General features: G+C 40.4%; 1 protein-coding gene across 1 annotated transcript in view; it reads left to right on the forward strand.

The window, feature by feature from the left end:
• Positions 1-1,209: 1,209 nt before the first annotated feature.
• Positions 1,210-27,382, forward strand: part of ANKRD33B (ankyrin repeat domain 33B) — a 41,968-nt gene continuing 15,795 nt past the window's right edge. The window contains exon 1 of the mRNA XM_050324613.1: positions 1,210-1,644. Coding sequence (XP_050180570.1) covers positions 1,210-1,644 — 435 coding nt within the window. The remainder of the gene's footprint in view (positions 1,645-27,382) is intronic.

Consider the following 27,382-nt stretch of genomic DNA (forward strand, 5'->3'; position numbering starts at 1 on the left):
GGACTCAGTCCCTGGACATTCACCTGCTGAAGGATGTCATATGTACGAGGTTCACTTCAAAGAACTGTTGAAGAAAGCAAATATCTCATCTGGTTGGCCAAAGGGCTCCTCCCCAGTGTTTCCTTGCCTAGAAAGCATTGTTATTCCATGGCATTTGAAAGGAAAAAGAGGTTTTGGAGGAACTGTGACAAAGCAGGAACTCAGTTTATACATGCGTTATTCCTTGCAATCTAATCTCCAAATTCCTTTCCATAAAAATTAAGTGCCTGACATCTCTACAGTTGGTAAACTGTCGCGGCTGATTTAATTACTTGCTTTTAAAGCTCTGCTTCAAGGCACGGGAATTCTGTGCAATCATTCTCCTTAGTTTCAGTATTTATTTCAAAAGAAGAATTCCACACAGGCTAGTTGTATTCCTGAAAAGTTTTCGCGCACATCTCTGTCATCGCGGCTCTCGGGATCACGCCGAAGGACCAGCTGCAGCCGCTGCCTCTCCCTCCGCGGGTCCCACCGGCCCCGCTCCCTGCCTCTCCCACCCGCGGGTGGGATCGCCGCGGGCCACCTCTCGGCGCAGCCCCCTCCGAGCAGCGCGGCACGCCGCTGGACTGAGGATGAGGAGCCCAGGGGTGCTTACGACATGCCGGTCCCCCACCTGCGGCTGCAGCTCGGCGCCCGCAGGGAGCATCCTCCCGCTCCCCCCGCACACCGCCCCGACACCGCGCCCCTGCCGCTCCGCCCGAGCCCCAATCCCCTCTCTGCGATGCTGAGCGGATTACGGGCCGGCACTTTGACAACTGCCTGCGCTCCCCAGAGCCGCCCTGCCTGCCGCAGCCTCTCCCCGCTCTCCGCGGCGGCGGCAGCTCCCCCGGGCCGGGCCGGCGGCGCTGAGCGAGCCCGGACCGGTCCCCAGGGAAGCCCCTCCGCGGACGGCGGCATGTCCCGGCCCGGGGGCCCGCCGGGCTGCTGCGGGGCCACCCGCGGGAGGGGGCTGACACTTGCGTGAGCGGGGGACAGCGGAACCCCTCGCCCGCCGCGGGGAAGAGCGGCGGGTCCCGGCGGGGCAGCGCTCGGCGGGCGGGGCGGGGGCTGCGGGGCGCCGTGAGCGCCCCCGGGCAGCGCCCCGAGGCCGCGGAGCCGCTGGCCGCTGGGCCGGGCGCCCCTCGGGGCGGAGGGGAGCTCCCGCACCCCGGCCCCAGCCCCGGGCCCGACATGGTGCTGCTGTCGGGGCACGGGGAGCAGCTGGCCGGGGAGCGGGTCTGCCCCGCGCCGGCGGCGGCGAAGGAAATGCCCGGCGCCGAGGCAGAGAGCAGCCCCGAGCAGGGCACGGAGGGGGCTGCCGCCGAGGGGCCGGGCGAGGAGGAGGAGGAGGAGGAGGAGGAGGAAGAGGAGGACTGCGAGGAGTACGAGGACTTCTCCGAGCTGCCCGACACTTGCAGCATCGCCTCGGACGACTCCTTCTACCCGCCGCGGGGGCTGGATGACGACGACGAGGACACCTGGTCCCAGGACGGGGACGAGCGCGACAGCCCCGAGGCGCTCAGCCTCTTCCGAGCATGCTGCACCAACAACAGCATCGTGCTGAAGGCGCTCATCCGCCAAGGCCCCGGGGAGGAGGAGGTGCGGGAGGCCGACCGCAACCGCCGGGTGAGCATCCCGCGCCGCGCCCCGGGAGCCGAGGGGAGAGCGGCTCGGCTGTCGCGCCGCCTCCGCCCCGCACTGTGGAGCGGAGTCGGAGGGAAGGGGGGCGGGGGCAGCCGTGCGTGTGTTGAGTGACACCCCCCACATTTGCTGGGGTGCTACTCTGCAGCCCCGTGGGGCACGGGACCCCAAGCAGCGAGGAGCAGAGAAGTGTGTGAAGCTTCGCCTTGCTAGCCATGACTTTCCACCTTTGGCTAAGGAAGGTCCAGTTTATGGGATGAGAGAAAGGCTGAGATTCGAGTTTTGCCGCGGTCAGTTTGGAATTGGGTTTTGTTTTCCCACAGTTTGTCGGGGACCGCGAGTGGCTGGTAATGGTTGTGTTCAGCATCACTAAACCTTCCTCTTTTCTGGATGTCCATCTGAGGTGTCCAACCCCCGGAGTACTTCACACTGTTCACCTTAATAATTGGAACAACTGATAAAAGTCCGTGGGGTTACTTTTTTTGTTTGTTTGTTTTTAACTTTCTCTTCCCCCAAAATGTAAGCTTGCTCCTGGTTCCTAGAATGCCAAGCAAGACTTGGGGTATTCCTGTGCTAAAATCATAACTCGTGGTTTTCTCCTGGTATTTATTTTGTTGCTGGTAAACTATTTTTTGAGTTTGTGTCAGTACAGGGTTTGTGGTTCAGTTTTTGCCTTTTACTTAAGTTAATTGCAAGGACAGAAGTGTGCTTCACTAACTCAGAAGGTGAAAACTTGGGAAAGATGTCCTGGGTAATGTGTAAGTGGGACATTTGAACAGCAATATTGAAGATTAACAACAACAGTTTCACCACTATCACTACAGTTTGTATTAAAAGTAAGAAATTTTTACTTTTAGTTTGCGTAAACAATCTGCGAAAACATTTCTGTGACTAGTGTGTGACAGGAATATTTTGAAAGAAAGCCTGTGTTATTTTAATTGGGCAAGTGACTTGCATATTCTAGCAACATAAGTGGTCTTTACTCCAAAAAGAATGCCATAATTAGTGTTTGGTGCTGTTTGGAGAAGGGCTTTTCTTGCATCTTAGATGTATGTACTTGTAAGATTTTTCCTACAAATACCTTTATTTCCTCTCTAAAAGATTGGGTTTAATACAGATTTTTAGTGATCTGATTTGCTGTAGATTTCTGAAAAAGATAAAAGGCTGTATTAACACATCTGAGTGAGCAGCAACCTCTGGCATGAGGGTGGGAATGAGAAACACAGGGTAGAAGTAATTTAACTCAACTCTTCTGCCCAGCCCAAGATGTGTGTGGTTATGCTTTAGTTGCTAATACGTGAGATCCAAATATTCCTTAAAAGAGAGTTTGAAGATCCTGCAGATATGCCTATCCAGTATATTATTTCTGTGCCTGAGCTGGAGCACAAATCCAACCCTGACATTGTGAGGGGGTTCGGGCTCCAGCTTGCTGCTGAGGTCCGCTGATACAGGGTGTCTCAAGTGTGTGATGATGGAGGAGGTTTGGCCCCACCATACCAATGGCATAAAAGACCAAGTGCCCCAGAGCTGTCCTCTCTGAAAAGGTGGTCTTCCCACTCAAAAGAGAGTAAGCAGATATCTGTGAAGCTGCAGGGATCCTCCACCTCAGGGCTGGGGTCCTGTAGAGGTGAGTCAAGGGGTATGGAAAAGTTAGCGTAGGTATCAGCCCATCATCCTGCAGCAACTCCTTTAGCAGAGGTGATCAGATCAGGGTTGTGAAAACAGTGAATGTACCTATTTGTACAGCCCTTCCCTTCACCATCCCCCTCCCCAAAAAAGAAGTTGCTCTTTATCTCTCCAGCTTCATAGAAAGGAAACAGAATTGTAGCTTGAGTCCAAAAAGAAAGTTTCTCCTCTCTGTTCGTACTGTAAAATGACACTGACATCGAATTCTATTTTCTTCATTCTTTATGAAAACAAAGTAAAAGAAGTTCTGGAATTCAACAACTTCTGAAACTTTATGAATGATGTGGGAGACATGAATTCAGTTTCTCTCTCTGCCTCCCTCACAGAAGTGCCCTAATCACAGCAGTTCAGAGCAGGATAGTCTATATTTTCCAGACAGTTGCGAATGGGATGGGAGAAACCTTTTGATCAGGAAGCTGAAGCTTCAGATACGATGACAGTCCTGATGTCCCCTCAGGACCTGAGGGAGATTCTCATTACTTTGCAAAGGAAAACCACCTTTTTTTAGAGAATTTTACCTGACAAATGGTAAGTTTTGCTCAGGTGTTTTATTGCTCTTTCTGTGGATTTTTTGTAGCTCTTGAATTTGAATATAAAGTCATTGGACATTATCCATGAACAAAATAATTTTGCTGCCACAAAGTAATAGGACAAGTTACATACACTAGTCATGCTAATGAATTTTTTTCTTTGCTGAAACTTTTACTGTTGGCTTTCAGCATCTTCTTTTGCCAGGATAACCTTTGTTTACAATGCTATCTTGCATGCTTTTATTAGAAAGCTTTTTTTTTACACTGTGAACAAATAAACTGAAATTGTGTTTGTTCCAAGTTTTTGTTTCTTTTCTGTGAGGCAGGAGAGAGAAGGAAGAATAACTTGCTTTTTGAGAAATGGGATGATGAAGGGAGGGCTGTGCAATTGAGTATATTAACTATGTTCACCATCCTAATCTGATAACCACTGGTAAGTACAGTAAAGTTTCATTTTCACAAAATAAAAATCAGGTTTTCTTCAGAATAGGCAAAGCAAGTAACAGGTTATTATAGTAAGACAATACCATATCTTGATCCTGAAAGTGATTAAATGCTGCTCATAAAATGTAACACGAAGAAGAAACTTCCAAATGCCCTAAATTGGGCACAAACCTCCCATTTTTAATTACTTTTACCTTGTCCCTAAATGCATAAATTTAAGACTTGGAAGGAATTAGTCCTGAAAATGCTAGGATCCAGAGGTAATCTTACTTATTTTCTTTCATCCTTTTTGTCAAAATACATCACTTGTCTCTTCTGAGTCAATTTGCCAAGGGTGGATAGTGGCTTCTTTTGTCATTTCTTCAGAAGTGTATTTTCCCCGTACTCTGTTTGTGAGTTGCAGAACCTCCTGCCAGGCACAAGTTTTCATTAAATTCATCTTCCTGCAGTAAACCAGACTCCACAACATCTGATTTATTAGTCATCACATGTAGCCTGAAGATCTGTACCTTCCCTGTCTCGTTTTCATTACTGTCAAGACAACAACAGTTTATATATCATTGTCTGCCGAGGACCCCCAAAGGGCTGATCCCCTGATCTTCTCTTGTACTGCTGTCTGTATATGGAATCCTGAAAGACTGGCTTGGTACTGCTGACTTCTCCTTGCCCAAGCTAATATTGAAATATTTGGAAAATAACTATGACATAATAATACACTAATTGTACATCGTGCAGGGGTGGCCTCTCGTTCATTAATGTTTATGCATTTGCCTGCCTCAAGCTAGTGCTAAAGAGGGATTTGAAAATATATGTGGGAAAATAAAGTCATGGTTCTGATAGAATTTCCTGACCTGACTGAGACTATTGTGACCTCTGGGTAATGGTGCTACTTTTCACTGTGTTGCATGGGGACTGGTTCTGCCTCTTCACTACACACATTTCTAGAATTTCAGATATTTGTATCTCATAATTTTAACTTCATTTAATATCAAGTTTAACCTGGTGATCAGGATTATAAATATACTCAGAAAAACAGAGTTTCAAAATCTGGTGTTACCTAACTGCAGAATGCAAGCAGATTTAGAAATTTGCCATGACAATAGCAAAGGCATTAGGAGGTGGGGGAGAGAAAGAAAAGAAGGTAAAGAACATTCCCTTGCCAGATTGAAAATAGTCACTGCGGCTAATCCGCAGAAAGGTTTTGTGTTAACCTTCCATGTGGTACAGCCTGTATTAGCAGGTATTCTCTAAGTCCGTCATTTAGAGTTGATCTAGGTGTGAGAATGTTCTGTTGTAGCCTTTTTCAGCTTTTTGGTTTTTATGTCATTGCTCAATAAGTCTTTTTTGTCCAGTCCCATAGGTAACTATGGATACAGTTGTGGAAATGTTTTTCTGAATACAACCTAGGCTTGTTTGTGCACTGCACTCTGTGAATCTGTGTTTGGGAATGGCATCACTCACCCAGTTTCCTTATTGGACCTGTGACAGTATCCAAGGTGTCAGACATGTCTTGTTGGTCTCCTCGCCCTATGCTGCAAACTGCTCCTCAGCAGGGCAAAGTAGCCTGCTGGCTCTGAGCTAACACGACAAATGTCTTCAGGCAACTCAGCCAATTTAGGGAGTGTTATCCTTCAGAGTTTTCCACAGAGAGATGCACAGTGAATCCTCCATGGAGCTGACACCTGAGTTTGTCTTTGTCAAAGTGCTAGGCTTGTGAAATTGCAATTGGTTGTGAAGGACAGGGAGGCAGTGGGACAGCTCCCACTTTCTGGGTGAGGGAACATTGTGCTGGATAATGCTTTTCTAGGAAGTCATGTATTACAAAAAAATGCTAGAGCCCATATAACACTCAATTAACCTGTTTCATTCTTTTCATTATCTTCAGAATGCTAACTTGTAAAAATAAAAAATGAGGAGTCCAGCATTTTGTGGTGAGGGATGAAGAACTCCCTGTCACATGTTGCTTTTCAGTTGTGCTGGCACATAATGTAAGTCATCCCATGTCAGAAAAAGGATTTGAAGATCATCTGCTACAGTGCTGGGAATCTTTTTTTTTTTTTTAATTATTATTTTCATAGTTTCAGTTACTTCTTATTATCTTATACAAGGTATTCTCATGGGAACAATTGTATTGAAACTTAACATTGAGACTAAACCATGAAAGGGAATTTTTTAGGGTAAAAGTACTTTTAAAAAGACCCTAACAGCAAAAGTAATCTAATTTAAATCCTTCAAAAAGTACTTAAATACCCAAATACAGTTAGAAATACCCCTGGAAATATCGTGTTTGTGCTTAAAAAGGAGGTAAGGAAGTAAGGCAAGGAATAAATAGTAGTTGTCAAAATAGAGAAGCTGCTCACAACAAATTGGGAACTCTTCAAATACAGTTATTAGAGCTCAAGGGAAGCCATCAGAAAGGAGTAGATAGAGCATGGAAAATATGAAGTCAGCTGGCTAAGAGGGAATTTGGTGAGCTAACCAGAGCATAGACCAGATTGATACAAGTAGGCACTTGGAGGCATTATCAGAGGAGCGTGGGCTGATTAGCTGTCTGCTTGCCCTTGTCTGCATTCATCTGGAGTGTAAGGTACGTAATACCTTTGTAAACTTGGCAAAAGAAGATATCCTTTAAAATAACTTAACTGAAGAAAAAGTATATGCATGGAACACAATTTCTGTGGAGTAAAGAGAACAGTTAATAAGGACCATGAGGGTGTGCAGACATAAAGAATGGAAATGCAGGTCTTTAGCAGACTGCTGGAAATGCATGGCCAGACCTGCTGCATTCTCCATGGTGTTGACAGGTAGTAAGATATAATTTGTACCTGATGTCAAAAGCAGCATCAGCTAATAGATGTAATTCTTACTGAAATGGATAGATACAGATTTAAAGGCTACATGAGAAAGTTGTACAAGTTTAATCTAGTTTCAAGTGATGCAACTTTTAGAGAAACCAGATGAAGAGTAGTTTTCTTGAAGAAGGTTGACAAATTGCTTAATGCAACAGGAGGGGTGTTTTCAGTCTGATAGTAGCACAGAAGTAAAGGTCATATCAACCTTTAGTTCTAGTTTAAGTAGTGTTTATGTTGGTATCTTAAATCAAGTATGTGGACTTGCAGAGTTCCTCAGAGATGCAGGGGTGATCCTGGCTACCCATGTACAGATTTACTCCAGATGTTAAAAAATATAGCTACTCTTCAAATGTAATGATAGTCTAACAAGACTGGTTGTCTGGGAAATCTGTCATCAGTGATTATGACAGATATATAATGGTGTTTTTAATATAACGTGTGACCTTGGGTTGCATTACTGCTTTTTTCTAGGAGAATATTTAAGCTTTGTTTCACAGTGCACAAAGTGACACTGCTAATTCCTTCATCCCCTTAGGAAATAAAAATTTATATTCTCATTAAGGAATACTCAGGAAGGAATATTGGCAACTAATTTCCTCCTGTAAAGGTTCCCAAGATTCCTCAACAAATTTTCAGGGAAATTTTATTGAGAAATCTTAGGAATTTAAAACAGATAGTGCTGGTATGAACCATTTGATTGCTCTGAAAAAGTGGATTCTGTTTAGTTTCAGTAGCCTGTAGGAGCTACTGGGCTTTAAGTATGCTGAGAAAGAAAAGGGATCCAAAAGCCCCTAAATTCCTAAATTATTCAGCTCCAAGGTAAGAATTTACCAGTAAGGCAACACCTGTACCTCATCTATCAAGGCTTTAGATCTCAAGGCAAGGGCTCTGAGGAAGAAAGAAGAAATCTTCCTGTCTTAGGCACTGGGTTCAAAGCTGCCTGCTAAGAAGTACCACAGGAACAGTGAATCCAGGAACCAGCTGCTAGGGACAGCAGGTCTCCAGTGCCACATCTTTCAGCATCACGAAGAGCCTAATTCTCATGTGCTTTGTTCCTGCTGGTGCTGGAAGTGGTGGTGTGGGCTGTGGCTCTTGGAGGCTCAGAGTCAATGCTGACGGATGGAAAGGCAGGGACGGGGATGCTCAGCCCCTCATCAGGGAGTTGCCTTTTCAAAGGTGTGAGACTTGCTTGTTTTTCACTCAGTCTGACTTGTTACTGGGTTTCAAGGGACATTTCAAAAAGGGTTTTGAAAGAGGCATTTATGTTCACTTCTGTGTGTGGCACAGAAAACACTTGCCATCTTACTAATTGTAGTCATACAGTCTTGTGCATGTGCTTGGGAACATAAACTGTGAAAATAAGTAATGTCAGATGTTGAACGATGAGTACAAGTAATCAAAATATCTATTTGTATCTATCCAGCAGGTACTGTTATGTTCAAAATCTGTTTCATTACTCAAGAAGAGAGAGACTGAAAGATTAAAAAAGCAAAGCTCTGTTACGCATTTTGGAAAAGATTACTGTGTAACAGAGACCCACAGAAATCAGCTGTTTTACTGTAATACTGCTATATGTTGGTAGTACTTCATCTTCACAGAGGAGAATTATAGTGAGACTGAGTAATAACTCTTGTATGACTTTACAGGTGTTGGTTGCTTCCTGCCAAGTGAGCCTAATGTGCATCAGGTTTATTTTAAATTACATTTCATTAAAACACATATTTCTTCTTCTAAAGAGAAGTAATATATGATCACCAACTAAAAGTCACAATTAATTTTGAAATATAGATAGATTTGGAAGGTGTAAGCAGCCTTGCAGAAAATCTTGCTAGTGAGTGTGTGAGTGCATTGCCAGAGGAAACCACGTCCAGCTACTCAGAGTTAACCTCTCTGCTGAGGACCAATGATGACCACATAGGCAGTGCTTGGCCCACTGAATCCCAAGTGTTTTTCCTAATTTATCATTGGTTTTTAGGCTTTTCAATTCAAAGTGTTCAAGCTAGCATTTTTTGTGTTAACGATTTTGGAAATCACACTGCTACTAAAGTTGGTATAATAGCTATTTAAATTGGTATGATTGCTGTTTGCTGGACTCATTTCAGATATGATAAGATAGCTTCCAAGTAGGATAACATAGATCATAGTATCATCCAGTTTTTCCAAAATTGTGTGGGTTTTTTTCATTAATTTTCTTACCTTTTCCAGTTCTTATACTTTGTTTATACAAGTTATTATGTTCTGGTTAGTTTTGGGGTTTCTTTTTAGCAATTGACAGTATATTGCCTGCTAACAGTTTCCCTGAATATTCTTTCTGTATTGTCTGTTTATGCACTGTGGAATTAACTTTGTCTTTTGTAACTGAGGTAGAGTTGCAGTAAAAACTATTGGTAGATGTACTAAATACTGCTGGTAGATTTTTTTTAATTAGGAAAGAAAATCTCTGGTGAATGTGAAAGCAGTGAAGAACTCCCACAAGCTTTATCAGAGACAGGAGTTCACCTTTAATGTTTTCATAAATAAAATTTCTGTCAAAAGGTTACTCCTTTAAATTATTTAAAATGTTATGCCACATAGGTTTCAGTTTATCCATTTCTAAGTGTTCTTTAATTAAATACAAAAATGGAAACTCTCCAACCTGGGCTAAATATAATCTTTTAGCATACTTAGTGTGTCACAATAAGAAATTATCAAGTACCATAAGAAGAGGATGGTTGTCACAGAGTCTGTGGTTGCACATCTGTCAGTAAATTAGCAATTCAAATTGTATCCACTGTGGGAAAAACCCACTATGTGGAAATAGTTCCCATTTTTCAATTCTATTATTTTCTATTATGTCTTTTAAATTCCGCAGGGAGCAATTTAAAAGCAAGCTGATGCAAAGCGGGAATGACTCACTGGCGGGCTTTTGTTGCTTCACACGTTTCGGATGTATAATGTTTCGAGCCTCATCTGGTAATACCCTCTCACACATGAGGGAGGGGAGGCTTTTTTTGGTGTTTTGCCTCTTTGCCTCTCAGTGCATGAGTCCTTGTCTTTGGGACAGCCTGTGGGTTGCTGGTGACAAGAGATGCTGCCAGCAGCCACCCCGCCTCAGAACTGGGCCCTCTGGGAAGTTTTGAAGTTTTTTTCCTGTTACTATGGAGGAGACGCCTATGCATAAGCCATTGTTACTAGTTTTCTGAAGTGGAAAAGTGGCAGATAACGGAATATATTCAATCTGTTCATAAAAGCAGCCTTTCATGTTTTGGTGCACTTTTTTTCCCTTTCATTTGGCTTTTTTTAATCTTCTTTTTTCTTTACAAAATGTAAGTATCTTGCTATTTGTAGCTAATAGTAAGAAGGCTCAGCTCACCTGTTTGCCACTTGATTGGGAAACACAGGAGAGGTACCCATGTATTCCTAAGTGTCTTTAGGTGTGGAAAGGGAAGAAGAAAATGGAAAGACTTTCTTTGAAAGGTGGGACAGTATATACTTCCATCTATCTGCAAGTATGACATGGGTTTGATAAAGGTTTTAAGAGAAGGAAGAGTCAAAAGGTCAGTTCCAAAAAGGAATTAATTTAAATATTTTTCTTTCTACAGAGAAAGACTTCCTACAAAGAGCATGAAATAACAATAGCTTGTTAAACATAGAGTATAGGATAACAAGTATTGGCCAGTTTTAGAAAATAGAATACCACAAATATTAACGAGATCTTAGTGTTTAGACTTGCAGAGCCCTTCTAAGCTCTGCAATAAAAAATAAATAAAAAATACAAACATGGTAGAGGAGTTTTCTGGTTACACTGAAACAAGCTGTACTACATAGTAAATGCCTAGATGTATGGAGCAACAGCAGCCAGAGGAAACCTCCATCTGGGAAGTAACAGGTTATTTTCCTTGCTATGCTGCAGGCACTTTGCAGGCACACCACTGTCTTAGGCAAGCCCTGTCTGCAGGGAAAACTGGGCAACATAACCGTGTCAGAGACACTGCTCTGCCATGCTGCTTCAGCAGAGCTCCCCATGCAGAATTACCAGCCTGGAATTAAACACACAATGCTCCTGGAGGGCAACCTGGCCAGTAGTTTGAGCGATGATAGAAACCATTTGCCATTTCGTGGGTGACAGGGAAGGAAAACACTTAATTTCAAGGTCCCTGGGAATGGAGTGAAAGCATCTTCCTTCTGACTCAGGGACAGGTGCAATCCCCCAGGTAGAGACTGTCCCACAGCCTGCAAGCAGCGTCTGTGCAGAAGGGCTCTGGTGGCTCTGGGATACCCCATTAATCTCCTGCTAACACCACTCAGTGGGATGGAAAACATGCTGTGTCCTGCTGTCATTTATGTAGGGTGGGACTGAATCTTCCTTGCCACCTATTTATGGTTGTGTTTTCTTTTGTTTTACTTCACTGATGCTGTACCACCTGTGGGCATTTTGCAGTCCAGAAAATTCTTCCTCTTGTGAGGATGGAACAGGGGTGAGCCATCAGTGAAGATGAGCAAAACTGCCTGTGGAATAGGAACTTGAACTGAATATTAGGTACACAATAATCTTGTTAGTATCTTACTTGAATTAAAATACCATGTAGGCAGTTTATTGAAGTCAGATGTTTCAGTGCATTTGCAATACTTATCTTCGTAAAACTTCCCATGGAGTGTATGGGATCCATTACATATATGTGGAAAACTCCCTGCAAAGCAAGGTAATTAAATGTGACAGGCAAGAGCTGCCTCAACGAATTACAATTGTGGCAATAAATACAGTTGCCTGATGAGTTTGAAAAATTTGCATTTGAATTTTAAAAATATAATCAGATATCCTAGACCCTTCCCACTATGCATTACCTCCCACTCATTCGGCTAGTGATACATGAAACAGACAGTGAAATATTTAATGGTCAAGTTAGACATTTTAGAAGCTGTGAGCTTCTAAAGCTCCTGAAAGGAGGTTGTGGTAAGGGGAGGGTCAGCCTCTTCTCATAGGTAACAAGTGATCATCATGGCTAGGCTTCGCGAACGAAGATTTGAGAAGGGCTCTACCCACGCTTGCTACAAGCGCGCTGATGGCTAAAAAGGCCAATGCGAGATAGACAAGTCTGGTTGCAGAAGGCGCAGCAGAAAGACTCCCCAGGGGATATCAACAAGACGTGATTCTTTCTTCATTGTCTTTTCTCCTTGAGAGTGATCCTGTGTGTGTTCTCAAAAGCAGCAGCAGCGTTATAGATGGTGTGTCTGTCTCCAGGCCTCCCGATCGGAGGCCAGGGTAGACCAATGGTGATGATCAATATGGTCAAGGCTGAGGGATCGTTTCAGGCAGTCCTTGTATCTCCTCTTCGGGGCTCCTCTCTTGCAGCAGCCAGTGGCAAGTTCCCCATAGAGCACAAACAACAAGTGATAGGACAAGGGAAAACAACATTAATGGTGAATCGTTGGAACAGGTTGTCCAGGGAAGCGGTGTAGTCATCACAGGTGTATCCCTGGAAATGTTACAAAATGTTACGTGGCACTTTGCAATACACTTAGTGAATATGGTGGCATTTGGTTGAAGATTGGATTTGGTCATCTTGGAGGTCTTTTCCAACCATAATGATTCTTTGATTCTAATATCATCATCCCAGAACAAAAAAAACCCAAAAAAACCACACACACACAAACCCCCCCCCCACACACAAAAAGAAAAACAAAACAACAACAAAAAAAAGAAAGATGGTGAATAAATGTCAGCCTTTCTCTTAAAATTAATCACTCAAATTATTTTCTTCTAAGACGAGAGATTATGAAATATCTTTCACTTGCTATTGCTGTTTTTTCTTTCTTTGGGCATTTTTGGCTTGACCTAGTTTATGCTTATGCTTATTACAGTCAGCACAGCTGATTTATGAGCAGAGGCTCCATTCACAGATGAGTGCAGGCAGAGCTGAAGTATTCAGGTATACATTCATGGAATTGTTACTGTGCATTTCACAGACCATGTATCATCCTCTAAGGATCTGAGTTCAAATAAGGAAAAAAAAATAACCCGAAGGTTTCAAAGGTTTCGAATAAGGTGATACTGTTCCCCAGCTCTTCTTATATCTCAGGTCTAACACTCTCTTTTCTGGTATCATTAAAAGTATGAAATCCCCCAGCTATCAGGTGTCAGCAAAAAGTGCTGTGATCTTCCTCTGGAGCTTTAGTAGCTGATACTAGATCAGTAGTAGGTACATAGATCAGTATAGATCGTACATACTAGATCAACACCTCCTGTAGTAGGTACATAGACAGTAACCACGTGGCAAAACAGGTTAACCTTGCAAAATAAATGTCATAAATATGTGTGATCCAGTGATAAATATCACAGAGAGGAAGGATTTTAAAAACACAGGGGCTTCTTTAGTGTTGGTGGAAAGAACGAGTGACTGCAGCGCGGGTTGTGGCAGCAGAGTGAGATGAGGGCTGCCGGCTTCAAACTGGACCACTCAGAGGGTAACACAGCCAGTGGGTTTGAGAACTTCAGCATCTAGTTCTCTACAGTGACATTATTCTTTGGACAAGTTGGGCATGCAGAAGAGTACAGCTCACAATCCTGTAATGCCAGCCTACTCTCATTCATCTGTCAGTCTGCAGAGTTTGAAAATTTAGGTCAAATATTCCCAAATTCATGTTTTGAGAATTTATAAATGGTAAGAGGAAATTAACTGTTTGACCATTTTAGAAAAAATAATAATCAGTACTGATGTTTCTGTAACACAAAGTAGTAATTGTAGTTGCAGTTGTGAGTTTAATGTGTGTGTTGGACTTCTTTTCTGTTTACTCCTTACCATCCAAAAACCACATTTCTCTGGAGAGGAAGTTTTTAAAATAGTGCTTAGTTACTCAGTTTAGATTTTGAGTGCTTGTCTAAAAATACCGTGTTTTCCTCTTTCTTGTGTAAATTTGATTTCTAATACAGCAATTGCCATGGTTCTGATTTATTACTAAATTGTTAGTGTGCATCATAAAGGAAATAGCAAAGTTTATAGAATTCATCAGCTTATCGGTCACAGAGGAAGGAGCCAGCGAGCATCGTTTATGTGATATAAACTCTAATAAAAACATTCAAATACTGTCATCAGTACTTTCACAAACTTGCTTCTCTTCCTTCCCAGAGCCATCTCCTATTGTTTCCTTTCAGATTTCAAAGTCCTCAGGGAGTGCATCTGGAATGACTCTGCCTCATTATTGGTGGTACTGCAGTCATAATATCATTCTAAGTTATATGATTTTGAAGTCTACCTGTATTGGCTGAGCTTTTAAGATTATTGCTACGAGGCAATATCAGTCAGTATAATCATCTTATTTACAGAAATTCTACTGTGCCAATATCCAATGTGAGATTTACAAATGTTAAGGAGAGAAGGAGATTTTGAGCTGTAGGCTTTTGATCCTAATGTTTGTATCAGTTAATTGTAACAAGCCTTCATTTTGGATATTTGGTATAGTTTGTTTCTTTCAATCCAGAAGTGGATTGAAGGAGCTGGACTCTGAGGGTAACAGGAAACAGCCTGCCCATAATTTTCAAGTAGAAATGAAAAGACCATATTGCCAAATAGCATTATCTCATTTTGTGTCAGAGAAATAGAAAAACAACTCGAAACACCTAGAAAAATATTTGAAAATGCTATGTGTTAGGGGAAAACCTGTAACTGTTTCCAGGTGCCTGAAAACCGAGGGAGAAAAATATAAGTTTTACCATTCTTCCACAATTACTCTGTGATCTCTTTAGCTAGTAGAGATGCAGAGTTCTGAAAACATCTAGAATAAGAAACTGCAGCATTTGGTTAGTAATTGTAAACACAGAGGCAGAAGATGCCTTCCTGCCTTTATTGCATGGAGCTAGATGCTCAGCTGAGATAAATGGGGTGGTCACAGTTCTGTAGTGTGGTGATGCTGCTGTGTCCCACTTGGATATTCCAAATATGATTTTCACCTTTCCTGAACAGTCTGCTCATACACTGATACCTGTTAGAGCTGTAGTGGTTGATTAATCCTTTTTGAGCCAATTGAGATAATACAAGAGATAAATTTAAAATGGGAATGCACACTTCAAAACCCACAAACCTGCTTTTGAAACACATTCTTCAGGATCTTTAAAAGTTGAATGTAAAAAACCAGTGAGCTACCAGAGGAAATGGTGTCCCTCTGAACAGACTGGTTCCATGTCACAGTATGTGTTTTCTCAAACAAAAAAACTGGGCTGAACCTCTTTCAAATTAACATTGTGGATGAGCCCATTCCCTAAATGCAGCAGTAAATTAATGTGAGGCTATTCAGTAGGGCTTGCAAGCCAGTAGCAGCAGTGCTCTTGATTTAGCCAAGTGCTAGTCTCTGATCTTTCAAAACTGTAATTCTGACTTTTGTTAAAATAGAGCGCTTTTCGCAGGGTGATGCTAAACCTTCAGGAAGGAACCATTCCTTAATGGTAAGCCTGAGGCATGCTGAATTTCCTCTCCAGTGGCTTTGTGCAGCCTACTAGTTTCTTTATTACTTAAATAGACAGAATTGTAGGTTGATGGTTTTTATAGTAAGAGTTCTTGCTTGCTAACCAGCCGTGAACATTATAGAGCTGACAGTGTAGGTGTAAGTCACAAGAGAACAACCCTGTTTGCTCTTGACCAAAGCACATTTACATAAAAAATAGAAGTGTTACTTAAATATAGATCACATGTTCTGCTGATAATTTAAAATGCGATCATAGTCATCAGTGTTTCTAAATGTTATAAAAGATAAAAAATATGGGAATAAAATTTATGGTGCTTCTTCAGTGTGCATTACTTTAAAATTGTATACTTGGTTTGAAGGTAGTGTTTTCACCTAGAAATGAAAATCTCCAGGATTCAGAGACTGTGAATTTATCAAGGTTGTGTTAAAAAAATTAGTTATTAGTGCCTCTTTATTATTTTTTTTTTCTTTTAAGGATACCCTCCTTTAAGGACAATTTGTGGAGCACTAGCAATAAGGCACACATAAGTAGGAAAGAGTGAAAGAATCCAAGGAGTAACAGTTATAAGAGTCTTTTTTTTTTTTTTGCCTCCATCAGGGTCATCTGTGATATTCCACAGCAGCTGCATTGCATTGAGCTGTGGGATTACAGGATTGAAACCTTTTAGAATCACGAGACTTGACACTAATCCACATATACCAAAATCCACTTTAGATCCCTGAGTGAAAAACAGACACCTCCCATCAATTCACCACAGATGAATCTATTGCCTAAAAAGCTTGTTTTCTGATGAAAATCAAGAGAGCTTTTTCATACTTATGCACAAAAAAACCTTTCACTTTGTTAGAGCTCAGGAAAGAACAAGAATGGGCATAACTGAATGGAAAACCAGTCTAGGTAAAAACAGGTGCGTATCCTTGGTGAAGGAATCCCGTTCGCTATGGAAAACAGAACAATAAGGGCTTTCAAGAACCTGGATACTCTGATATCCAAAGAACCATTGTCCATTGCACTAATTTATGATAATCTGAAGAGGAAAGACAATGAAATCCCATCAGTGGGATCTTTGCTTAATAGAAGTAAAATAGTAACACCTGGTCCAGGTGGAGAACCTCCTTCATATCTTGCATTAATATTTCAACATATGTTTCTATCTGAATGTCAGGATTTGCCTTGCATTTCCATGAACAACAATGACTGGTTGTTGTTACTGTGTTATCCTTTTCGTTGAAAAGAGGATTCTGGCTGTTGCTATGTGATAGCGCTTCCAGACTGAAGTATGGAAGGTGAATCTTATGGGAGAAATACTAATACTCTCATCTGAGAATCATTTGCCTTTCTGCTGTTCAAGGACAGCTGGTCTTTTCCCATCTTTGTTTTCACTGGAGAAGAAAGTTTACCATAGTTTCTTTATCCATTCAAGTCAATTTCAGGATCAATCAGCTTATTATTAGAAGATCCAAGATCAAGAGAAAGGATTGTTATTAGAGGTGTTATAGAAAAGGTAGCAATGAAGTTCAAGAGGCAGAGCACAGGGTTGGTTGGGAAGAAGATACAATGAGGGCGTTATGTATACATTGCTGTCATTATGAAACTTAATGTAAAATGGCAGTCTAAGGTGGGGACGGGGCTTTTATTGCTCTTATAACTTGGTGAGTAAATAGGATGGTACTTTTGTGTGTGGTATTATAGAATCATAGAATCACAGGTTCAAAGGCACTTTAAAGCTCATCTGGTTACAACCCATTATGCAGCATTGTGTGTAGCATGGAGGCAATCCCCTATCCCTGGTGTCCGAAGAAGGGTGTCCAGTTGCTCTTCTTGGTGAGCATAGGACCTCTGAAAGGAAGAGATTTCATCGTGACGGATATTTTTCTTCATCCCAATGATTTTCTTCTGAGGAAAGAGACTTTGATTTCTTTGGTTTAGGTTTTTTTTGTTTGTTGGTTTGGTTTTTGTTGGTTTTTTTGATGTTGGGTGGTTGGGTTTGCGTTTTGTTTGTTTGGTTTTTATTTTGGTTTTGTTTTTTTTTTGTTTTCTTTCCCCACTTTCCCACCCCCGTGGCAGATTAGCTACTGGTGGACAGAACTCTTCCTGGGCTCTTTCTTTGCAAGATTTTGATTTCACAACCAAGAGGCTTAGAGAATTTACAGAAGTTGGAGGAAAAGAAACTGCTTGGGAAGGTCTCTCCTAGTACAACTATGGGAGCTGACTGCCACAAGAGGGTGCTTGCAAGCTCATCCATGGTCATTCCAGAGAATTTCAAAGAGTGAAAATGTCCTGAGGGCTTTAAAATGTTCTTTACAGAAGAGACAGATTAGATACAGGGATAGGTTCTGACAGAGTGGAAGGTTGTACATTCATCTTTTGCCCAGTGTCAAACTGAAATTTATCTTTACAAAGATTTTGTGAGCCATTACTTTTGGAGAGGTCTCCTGGAAAAAGCTATGTATTCAAACACTCTATATAGCCTCTTGCAACAGATCTAAGTTTCGGCCTGCTGGTATCTGACAGAACATAACAAAAAGGAAAATACATCTATTAAACACAGAGAGGAGTTGAATCATGTACTTTAAAGCCAAAGGGAGCTCTTTTTGACAGAGTTATGTCAGTGCACAAAATGCACCTCATATGGCTTCTAATGTGCTACGCTATGTCATGAATGCGCTACAAAATGTGTTTTTAAAATGCTGCAAAATCTCCTTTTCATCTTAAATGTGTGTGAATATGTATATATATTTAGAGACTCGAAGAGAAGTTAGCAGTAGAGTCTGCCAGGCACAGGACTTATAGTTCACATCTAAACTGATTTCTCTAAAGGTCTTATCTGGTGAGTGAGTACACTTCATACAGGTCACATCAGATTTGAGTTACACTGTTAGATGATCTGCCTTTGATTATCATTTTGTTTACCTCTTAGAGGTTTTGTCTTTCTGAAAACAGAATAAACAAAATGCTTCAATGATAGAGTTGATAGGGAGATTACAATTGCAATATCAGATTTAAAACTAATATGGCAAATGAAAAATTTTCAAAAATGTTTTGCACATAATTATTTCCAAGAAAGGTGTAGTTTGAGCTTTATTATAAACACAGTTTCTTCCAATGGTTCCCAAACCCGTTGCATCTTTCTGCAGGAAATGGCCAAAGCAGCAGGTGCTCCCAACCTCAGATGTCCACAGGAGGAAGCAGTCAGCAGTTTGCTGCTCCTTTGAATCTATTGCTAGCTGGAAACACCTGTTCCAAGCAAAGCATAATAATGTCCTGTTCATTTAAGGATCCAGAAATACATCATCCTTGTTCACAGAATAGTTTCCAGCCACTGGAAATCTCTATGAACATTGCATAACAAGCCAGTGAAAGAAAAATGAAATTAAAATCCGCTCACCGTTTCCTGATGTTGGTGGGAGTCTGTCACATTGACTCCCAAGCCCTCTGCAGTTAATGGGTTGCTAATGCTTAAAGTGCCTTAAAGTACAGACATGGGATTTGGGGTAAAAATGCCTTCAGGGTTTAGATCAGGACACCCTCATTAAAGTTCTGAACATAGAATCATAGAGTCAAAGAATGGTTTGGTGTGGAAGAGACCTAGTTCCAAACCCCTGCCGTGGGCAGTGATGCCACCCAGTAGATCAGGTTGCTCAGGGCCCCATCCAACCTGGCCTTGAACACTTGCAAGGATGAGGCATTCAGAAGTTCTCTGGGCAATCTGCTCCAGGGCCTCACCACCCTCACAGTAGATAATTTACATTCTTTTCTGAAGCCAGACCTTTCACTTTTTTAATACAGAGTGACCTGTGTTTAGCACAGGTACTAAAATAGTGATAGCAAAGAGAACTGTATAAATTTGGCTGCCATATATCATGTGTTACTACTGTCAACATTATCAAAATTTAGCACAAACATTTGACAGTATTAACACTGATCACTATATGCAGTACAAACAGGTAATCTAGGATTAGTAAAGACTGCATTATTTATCAGGAATCATCACTATTTATTAGTTGTAACTAACATGACAGTTTAAATAAAATGAAAATGAGAAATTTAACGAGATAAAATTTGTGTTGCTTCCCCTACAATCTTCCCACACTATTTTCTGTCCTTTACAGCCAGACATCCCCCAAACTGAAAATGGAACCCTTTCCCAAAAATGGAATTCTGGTTTGATTTACCATGTTATTGAATCCTGAGATAATTTCCTTTCAGCTACTTCTGCTATGACCAGAGATCTCACATACATTGCAAAGCTTTATTTTGTACTGATTGCACTACATCAGATAGAACTATGAGGGAAAATGATCTCAGTTTCCTCTCTTTCCATATAAACTTCTTGATTCTGTATATTGCTTGATTGCACAACCATCTCTGCCACTAGCAAAGGAATGTCTCCCACCTGTTGGAACTTCAGATTGATGAATACATTCCTAATATAGTCTCTACTGCTCTCACTGCAAAAGAGTACAATATTTTAACAAAATTGATCCTGAGCATGAATGTGTATGCCTACTAACATCCTGAACATTTTTTTTTTAGAATATGTTTTAATGGAATCACATTAAATTTCCTAACTCAAGCACCTCAACATTAAAATATGCCTGAGTTAGTTGTAGCTGCAATTAGCTCTTGTTCACATGTTCAGGTCCTCAGTTCAAGCTGAGGTTCAGAGAGGAAAGAGCAATAGAAGATTTTTCATGTGACAACATAGATCCAGTGGCTGGTGTTTCAAGGAGTGTCATCAAGGTCATATTAACTCATAGGAAAACAGCTGGCAATGCAGCCAGCCTCCTCAGTTGGCACAGTGTCCCTTGGCTCATATTTTTTTGCGGGGTTGTTTCCACTGTTAGATGTAATCCTGAGTGTCCTCTGCTTCTGTCCTACTTCTGCCATGAAAAGGATTGTTGAGCAGATATGACACAGTGAGGAGTAAAGTGGCCCTTTTCTCCAGTGATGGGGAGAGGAGGTCTTGCAAGCATTGGCCATTTGGCAGGTTATACAGTCAAGAAATATATTCTGTGCTTCGTCAGCCCTCGAGCCCTTTGGACATGGTGTGATTTGGTGGAGATGTGTGAGGTGAGAGGCTGCAGCAGATGCTGCAGGTAAAGGAGTATGAGAGAGAAGATGCCCTCCATGGCTCCTGGAGCAGCTGGGGAGAGGGGCAGGATGAGGTGCAGGGCTCCTGAGTGCCCAGATGTTGCCTTACCTGGAAGATGAGAATTCCCTGCAGGAGCAAGGAAAAAAAGAGTATCACTACTTTTGGTGTAATGGTCCAGTTTTCCTCCCATCAGGCTTCCCAGAGGTTGAAAATCATCTGACTCTTCTGTTGTCCTCTCCCCCCAACTTCAGTCAAGGCAGCAGTGCCAAGAGGCAACTAGATGGCTGTTGTTGGAAGATGTGGGGCAGTGTAGGAGCTGGGCAGGTACTCCATCCTCTTGTGGAACAGTGTATGACCCTTAAGTCCCCATCAGCTCAAGGGTATTAGATTTCCTATTTGCTTTTATTATGTGTCTTGATATTAAAAAAAAATAGAAAGAAGGGTTAATGCCTCATAAGTACCAGTATTGTCATATGATTAAAAAAATATAATTTCCTATATATCCCACCCACTGGAATGTCTCTGGCTACACAGCATGTGTTTATTTGTCTTGTATGTCCCTTATGGCTCTCAGAAGTTACTTTCCAAGGTTTCTGCCAGCTGCTATATCACCAGTGATACTGAATCCAAACCAGACAACGTACATTTTAGTAAATAAGGAAAGTCACACTATTTTTATTGACTTTTCTTGTTGTCTGACTTATTACACATGCAGCACTGGCTTTCTTCGTTGTATAATGCAAGCTTTTGCAGGCATAGGAAAACGAACTTTCCTAGGACTATTTTTAGAGGTGATCATGGAGATTTGGATTAGAATAGATTAAGGAAGGATTTCTGCAGAGATGATACATATACTAAGCTATACCTTTACTTAAAGACATGTGACCTGACTGATTCAAGAGGTATTTACGAAATAAGTGAAGTTGAACATATCCCCAAAAATGGAGGAGAAGAGTGGTGAGTCATCATCTGTGTGTCCGTGGACTGGCCTGTGCTTTTATGTAGTGGAGTGCAGTTCATGATGAGAAATGAATCAGTGAGTGATCATAATGCTGCAAAGCAAAGGCAGCAATTTTATGCCTTCAGTATTCAGGCACCGGAAGGGGCAGTGCCATTTGAGCTTGCTTTTGGATACAGGATTGTGCTTCTGGCTATAATGTTCCTCTGCAGAGCAGGCAGTGAGTTTAGCACGCTGATGTTTCATCTCTGCTTGAATACCCTTTTGTATTTCTTGGATCATTTTCCCTGACAAAATTAGCCTCTCCTCCCTTACCCTCTCCAGGCACGTGGGGTTTTGTCTAAGCAACAACAGGACAAAATTTATTTAAATTCTTTAAGTTCTTTTTTGTCACTTTCCCAACACAAATTTGTATGTGACTAAGCTGTTGCAGCCCTTTCTCTAAAAGGTCAGTCTAAATTATTTTGTGCAGATAATATTAAAGCTTATGTGCTTGATGGACTTCTGTAGCACATAAACACCACTTCTCATGGGGCTGATGACCTGAATAATTACCTCATTCCAGTTACTGTTGAACTAATCAACCCAAACCAAATATAATACAAGCTCAATCCATTTATGAATGTTTCTCAGATTGCCATATGTAATCTGGAGAGTTTTGTGCATGACACACAAATTAGTGCATAGCGGGTAGTGGTGCTCAGTGCTAATTTTTGCTCTTTCTTAGTACAGTGTAAATTTAGAATCTCTGTTAAGAGAGTTTTAGAGTTACTAGTGGACATCAGAATTCCCCTCAAATGTTTTTGGTAGATTTATTTTGAAAACTTGACCTGATTTTAAATTTTTTTTTTTGCTTTGTATATGTTACGTTATAGTGAGTGATACCTATATATAGTTCTAATAGTGAGTTTTGTATAACACAAGGTGTAAAATATATGAATTTTTATTTTAGTGAATCAACAAGAAAAAGTTGAAACACAACTTTTTATTCCTTTATCTTTTTTATTCTTCCATTTCTATTACTCATTATATTTTTTATATAGTGTGTTTTTAACTTAGGCATAATTTTCATAGTTGTCCTTGCATGTGATTATGGATTACAACGAATCATTATCTCACTTAATTCAATTATATGCGGTTTTAATCATTGCTGGTAAACCAACCTTGCAGAATTGTCATTAATACTTACAGATGCATGCAAAGGAAACTGGGCAGTTGATTTATCAAGATGCTCATGAAGAGCAGTGGGTAATATCAATTTAGTCTTGTGCCAATCTCAATTTTGTCTGGGATAACGGGCAAAAAACTATAATAAGCTGCTTTCAATCTCAGCATTTTGGTGGAAGAAAAGTTGCCTGAAGAGACTTTTTAAAAATAAATTAATTGCATGCTGTATGTAATTTGCTTGCTGTTCAGCTTGAGTTCAATAGTGATCCTCTAATATTTCTTGTGATTTCTATTACCTGTAATGATCTAGTGGACAATTAGCCTTACATATGTAATTTTGTCATAATATCTGATTTACAAAATTGTCTCCTGAGATATCCATGACTTCACTTAGGCATGTTATGTCATCACAGCTGAGCAAAGCAGAGTTTATTTTCATAATGGCAGCACTATTCTAGTCTTACATGAAATCAAAAGTACATGAAGAATTATCAGTTTAAGCAGAATCAAGAGTTTCACTGCTCAAAGAAGGTGTAGCAACATCTAATTAACTTCATGCCTGAAATGTTCATTAATGTGCTCTGGGAAGAAAATAAGAAAATTAGTTATAAAAATAAATAATTTATCCCAGATTGATGGTTTTGTCATGCATTCTAAATAAAGTATTGTTAATTTTGCTCTGTCTCTTCAAAACAAAGGGAAATCTTTCAAAACTATGCTAAATACATAAAAATCAGGTATGTCATAGAAAAACTGAGGGAAAGCTCTGTGAAATGCCAAATATTTCACAGAGGAAAGAGAGAGCCCTCAACACCTGGGAATATTGTGGCTTTAACTTGGAAAAAAAAGTTACTGAGCTGATTTTCAACCATTCCTTATGTGGAAAAAAAGACAGCAATTGTTAATGTAGTTGATGTGATGGATGACTCATGCTTTCTTGTTTGTCACTCAGAGTCTGTATGAGATATTTGAAAAATGAAATAGGATCTGTTGCAAATCTTGGTTTATATTTAAGGTCTCTTAGCACAGAGGATTAAAACAGATTTTTTTGCCTTTCTGTTTCATTGCTCTGGGAGCAACCCTGGCTACTGATCGAGAGAGAGGAAGTCCTTGAAAAACAGGGATACTGTGCTTGCATGCTGTGACATATGTACAATTGTACCATCTAATAATTGATGATAATTATTATATATTAATGGGAATAGTTTGAGGTTTTGTTATGATTTAAAATAAGTGGTGACTGTGGTTATATGAAAGGGAAGAGAGCAGAAAGATTGCTGTTGAAGGACGCTGTTGAAGTCTGAGGGAAAGGACATACTTTTAAGAATCACCATTTTTCCTTTTTCCTAAAGCTTTCACATGTAGTGAATATTTCTGAAAATGGATCTTACTGACAAAAGTAATAGTAAAACTCAATTTAAAAAATGTATTTTTTCCCCATGTACACTGACCACTTCATAATTACACCATGACCCTTCATATGAGGAGCAGAATAATTGATGACTTGGTAGAACATTAATGTCCTCTCTTTTCTGAGAGTAATCAGATTGCTCAGGTTTGGTATTTTCTAACTAAAACTAATTTATTTTTATCTTTTTGAAAGACATTAAGTGTACAGCTGTTTTTTCCACCAGACTGCTGTGATACAGACTACTGCTTTACTGATTGCTTCAAAAGGCACTTTGTTGAAAGCAATTTTGTGTCACTTATATTTATTAATTAGGGCTGTTGAAGGAGTTTTTAATATATTATGGTATTTATTGGTGTATGAACTGAAAGATTCCAGAGTAATAACTCACATTATTATTTACTGATTGCACATTTTGAATGATCTGCTTGTACTACTTTTCAGCAAGCAGAATACAGACAGGGCCAGAAACGGATGCAAAAAGATAAAAAAAAGACAAAAGAAAAAGCAACTTGGTAGCACACATCATCATGGTATCACTGGATGAGGATTTGGGAAGTAATCATCAAATCTAGGAGTTTATTGCAACTTTCATCCTAAAGCTGTAGCCTCCTGCAGCCCATTTCAGTATGTGACACATTTAAAAGGGTTATGCAAAGGAAAGCAGTCCCTCAGCAAGCAGTCTGGCTCAGCCCCCTCCCTATGGAACATGTAACGGGTGAGGCTAAGAAGGGAGCACTCACATCAGCTTTACAGCCATGGACAGTGCTGGTAACCATAGGGCAGAAGGGATTTGTTTTTATGTCCTCATGTGATTGCTTGTTTTGCTTCTCAACCAGGGATGGCTGGGCACACACTCCATTGAATGTCAGGTTCTCACACTCTTATCTGACCAACTTCAGACCCACTTTGTATAACCATCCTTCAAGAATGGTTTTCCATGCTACTGCATCATGTAATCCCTCAGAAAGCTCCTACTCTCTGTTGTCTTTCTTTATCCTAAAGGAAGCAGTCTTTGATAGCATTTTTGCAAAACAAACTTCAGAAAATGTTGATACCTTAATAATCCTTCTGGTTTGTAAACTCAGAATGGTGAATGAGTTTGATTGATTTTGAGATAATTTGTGACTCATATCTGCTGAAATCAGAATGCCAGTGTTGGATGCATTAGATCCTATCTGATGGATGTACCTGCTAAAAGTAGGACAAAAGTTCCAAACACTGTAATGCAAAAATCTCTCACAAAAAAGAGCTAAGGTTTGTTATTCATTATTGTTTTACAAAATTTTACTGTATTTTTTAATTTTAATCATTTTTGTGTTTCTTTTACAGAGAGATCCAAAAAATGAACTTTTTTTTTTTTTTTTTAGCACCTGCTAAATATTTTTAGAAGACAAAACTTTTCAGTGAAAATATACTGTAAAAATATCCTCCAGATACTGGGTGAAACAGTTTTTAACCGTTAGAGATGATAGCTACCTGAAGTTATTCTTACAACTTTTTTGGAACTACCACTCTCTTAAATAATGTCATTTCTTTCAGGGAACAATAGGACCTCACTTCTTATTGTCAAGAGTTTTAGGTCTCCAAACTATTGCAAACTTAGTTTTTTGCTATCGTTAGTAACTGACATTTTATTGAATGACTGGGTAGTGTTTTAAATCTGCAGAGATTTTGGAGTTGTAAAGGACTATATCATCAACATCGGATGAAAAATGAAATTATTAAAGAAACTAAAATAATGCTCAAATTCTTACCAAGTGGAGAATGACACATTTTTTTTTAAAGCTAAAAGCTATTACATTGTAGCAAAACTGGGATTAATCAGAACAATCCCACCAGGAAAGTAGATACATTTGAGTGAAAACTTATATATATATTTGAAAAAAAATACTTTTAGAAGAATCCTCTGTACAATTTCAATAGAAGGCTTTGAAGTATTAGAGGCTCTTCACAAGGAAATGGAGATGCTCTTTATAAAGCAATGGTGGGTGTTGCTTCATGCTGAGGACAAGGGAGACTTGAGAATAAAAGAAATCAGAGTAATTATTTTATTGGAAGATGTGAAATAACCTACATAGCCTCTGAACAGCCTAAAGAGTTGGCAGTGAAGCTATTTGCCACCTAAGCCAACAGAGCTATCCAGAAAAACAGTGGAGCAGGACACTGAAATATTAACTAAACAGTTATAATGATAATAAATCAGAAGGCACAGTTTTCATTTGATGAATGTCTCTGTCTCAGTAGTGTCCATGGGGAAAAGAAATAAAAAGAATGTGTAAGTAAGAGCTGCTTAGAAAAATGATGGAGGAGTCAAGGTGGGCCATTCTGTTTTCACAACCAGGTTCTCCTTCTTGATAGTCTTTTTTGGTTATGAACTTGCGACATGCCTGTGTGAGTGCATTTCAGGCAAGGAGGATTACCAGAGTTTGGGATTTGTGTCTCTACCCTTCTCTTTTTGGTAGTCAGATACTGATGCTGAGCTCAATTAAACTGAGTTATGTGTTGGCAGTGAAGAGGGAGCACAGTGAGCATTAATTTATCTGCACCTGCCCTCCTCTACACCCATCAGCCCCGTGCAGTAATGCTGCCCAAGTAATCCCGAGGACCAGAGACAATGGCGTTCATCCTAGTGGTCAAGTGAGAAACCAGGATTAAGTACTGTAGTTCCATTTAATTAATGACAAGTGTATTTTGCTGTATTTTAGGAAAATCGTCAGTTTTACCCCCGTGGAATGAAACATTATCTGGGTACCAAGTAGAGTTACAAGGTTTACCTGAAGCCTTGGCTTCCTGCTGGAAGTTTTACAGCTTGCAGCTGTCATAAAGCACATTAAACAGGAATTCTGAAAGCCATTTCATTTTATTTACGATAATGAAAAAAAAGGAGATGTAGTTCTAATGGGAAATCTGAAGTATTTAAAGATAGCAACAAGCAGTATGAACACAACTCCTGCCTAACACTTCCCCCTCAGAGAACAAGTAGGAGTTTTTCAGAGAATTAATATTCAGAGCAGGTCCAGTTCATCTTACCTGCTTGGCTTCATTTTATTATATAATAAAATCAGATTTAGTCTCATTTGGATATAGAGTATATAGCCATATAAACATGAGCCATTTATAAGCAGTTACTTTGCATGTAG

This window comes from Myiozetetes cayanensis, unplaced genomic scaffold (assembly GCF_022539395.1).
Source record: "Myiozetetes cayanensis isolate MyiCay16 unplaced genomic scaffold, myiCay2020 scf1, whole genome shotgun sequence".
NCBI lineage: Eukaryota > Metazoa > Chordata > Aves > Passeriformes > Tyrannidae > Myiozetetes > Myiozetetes cayanensis.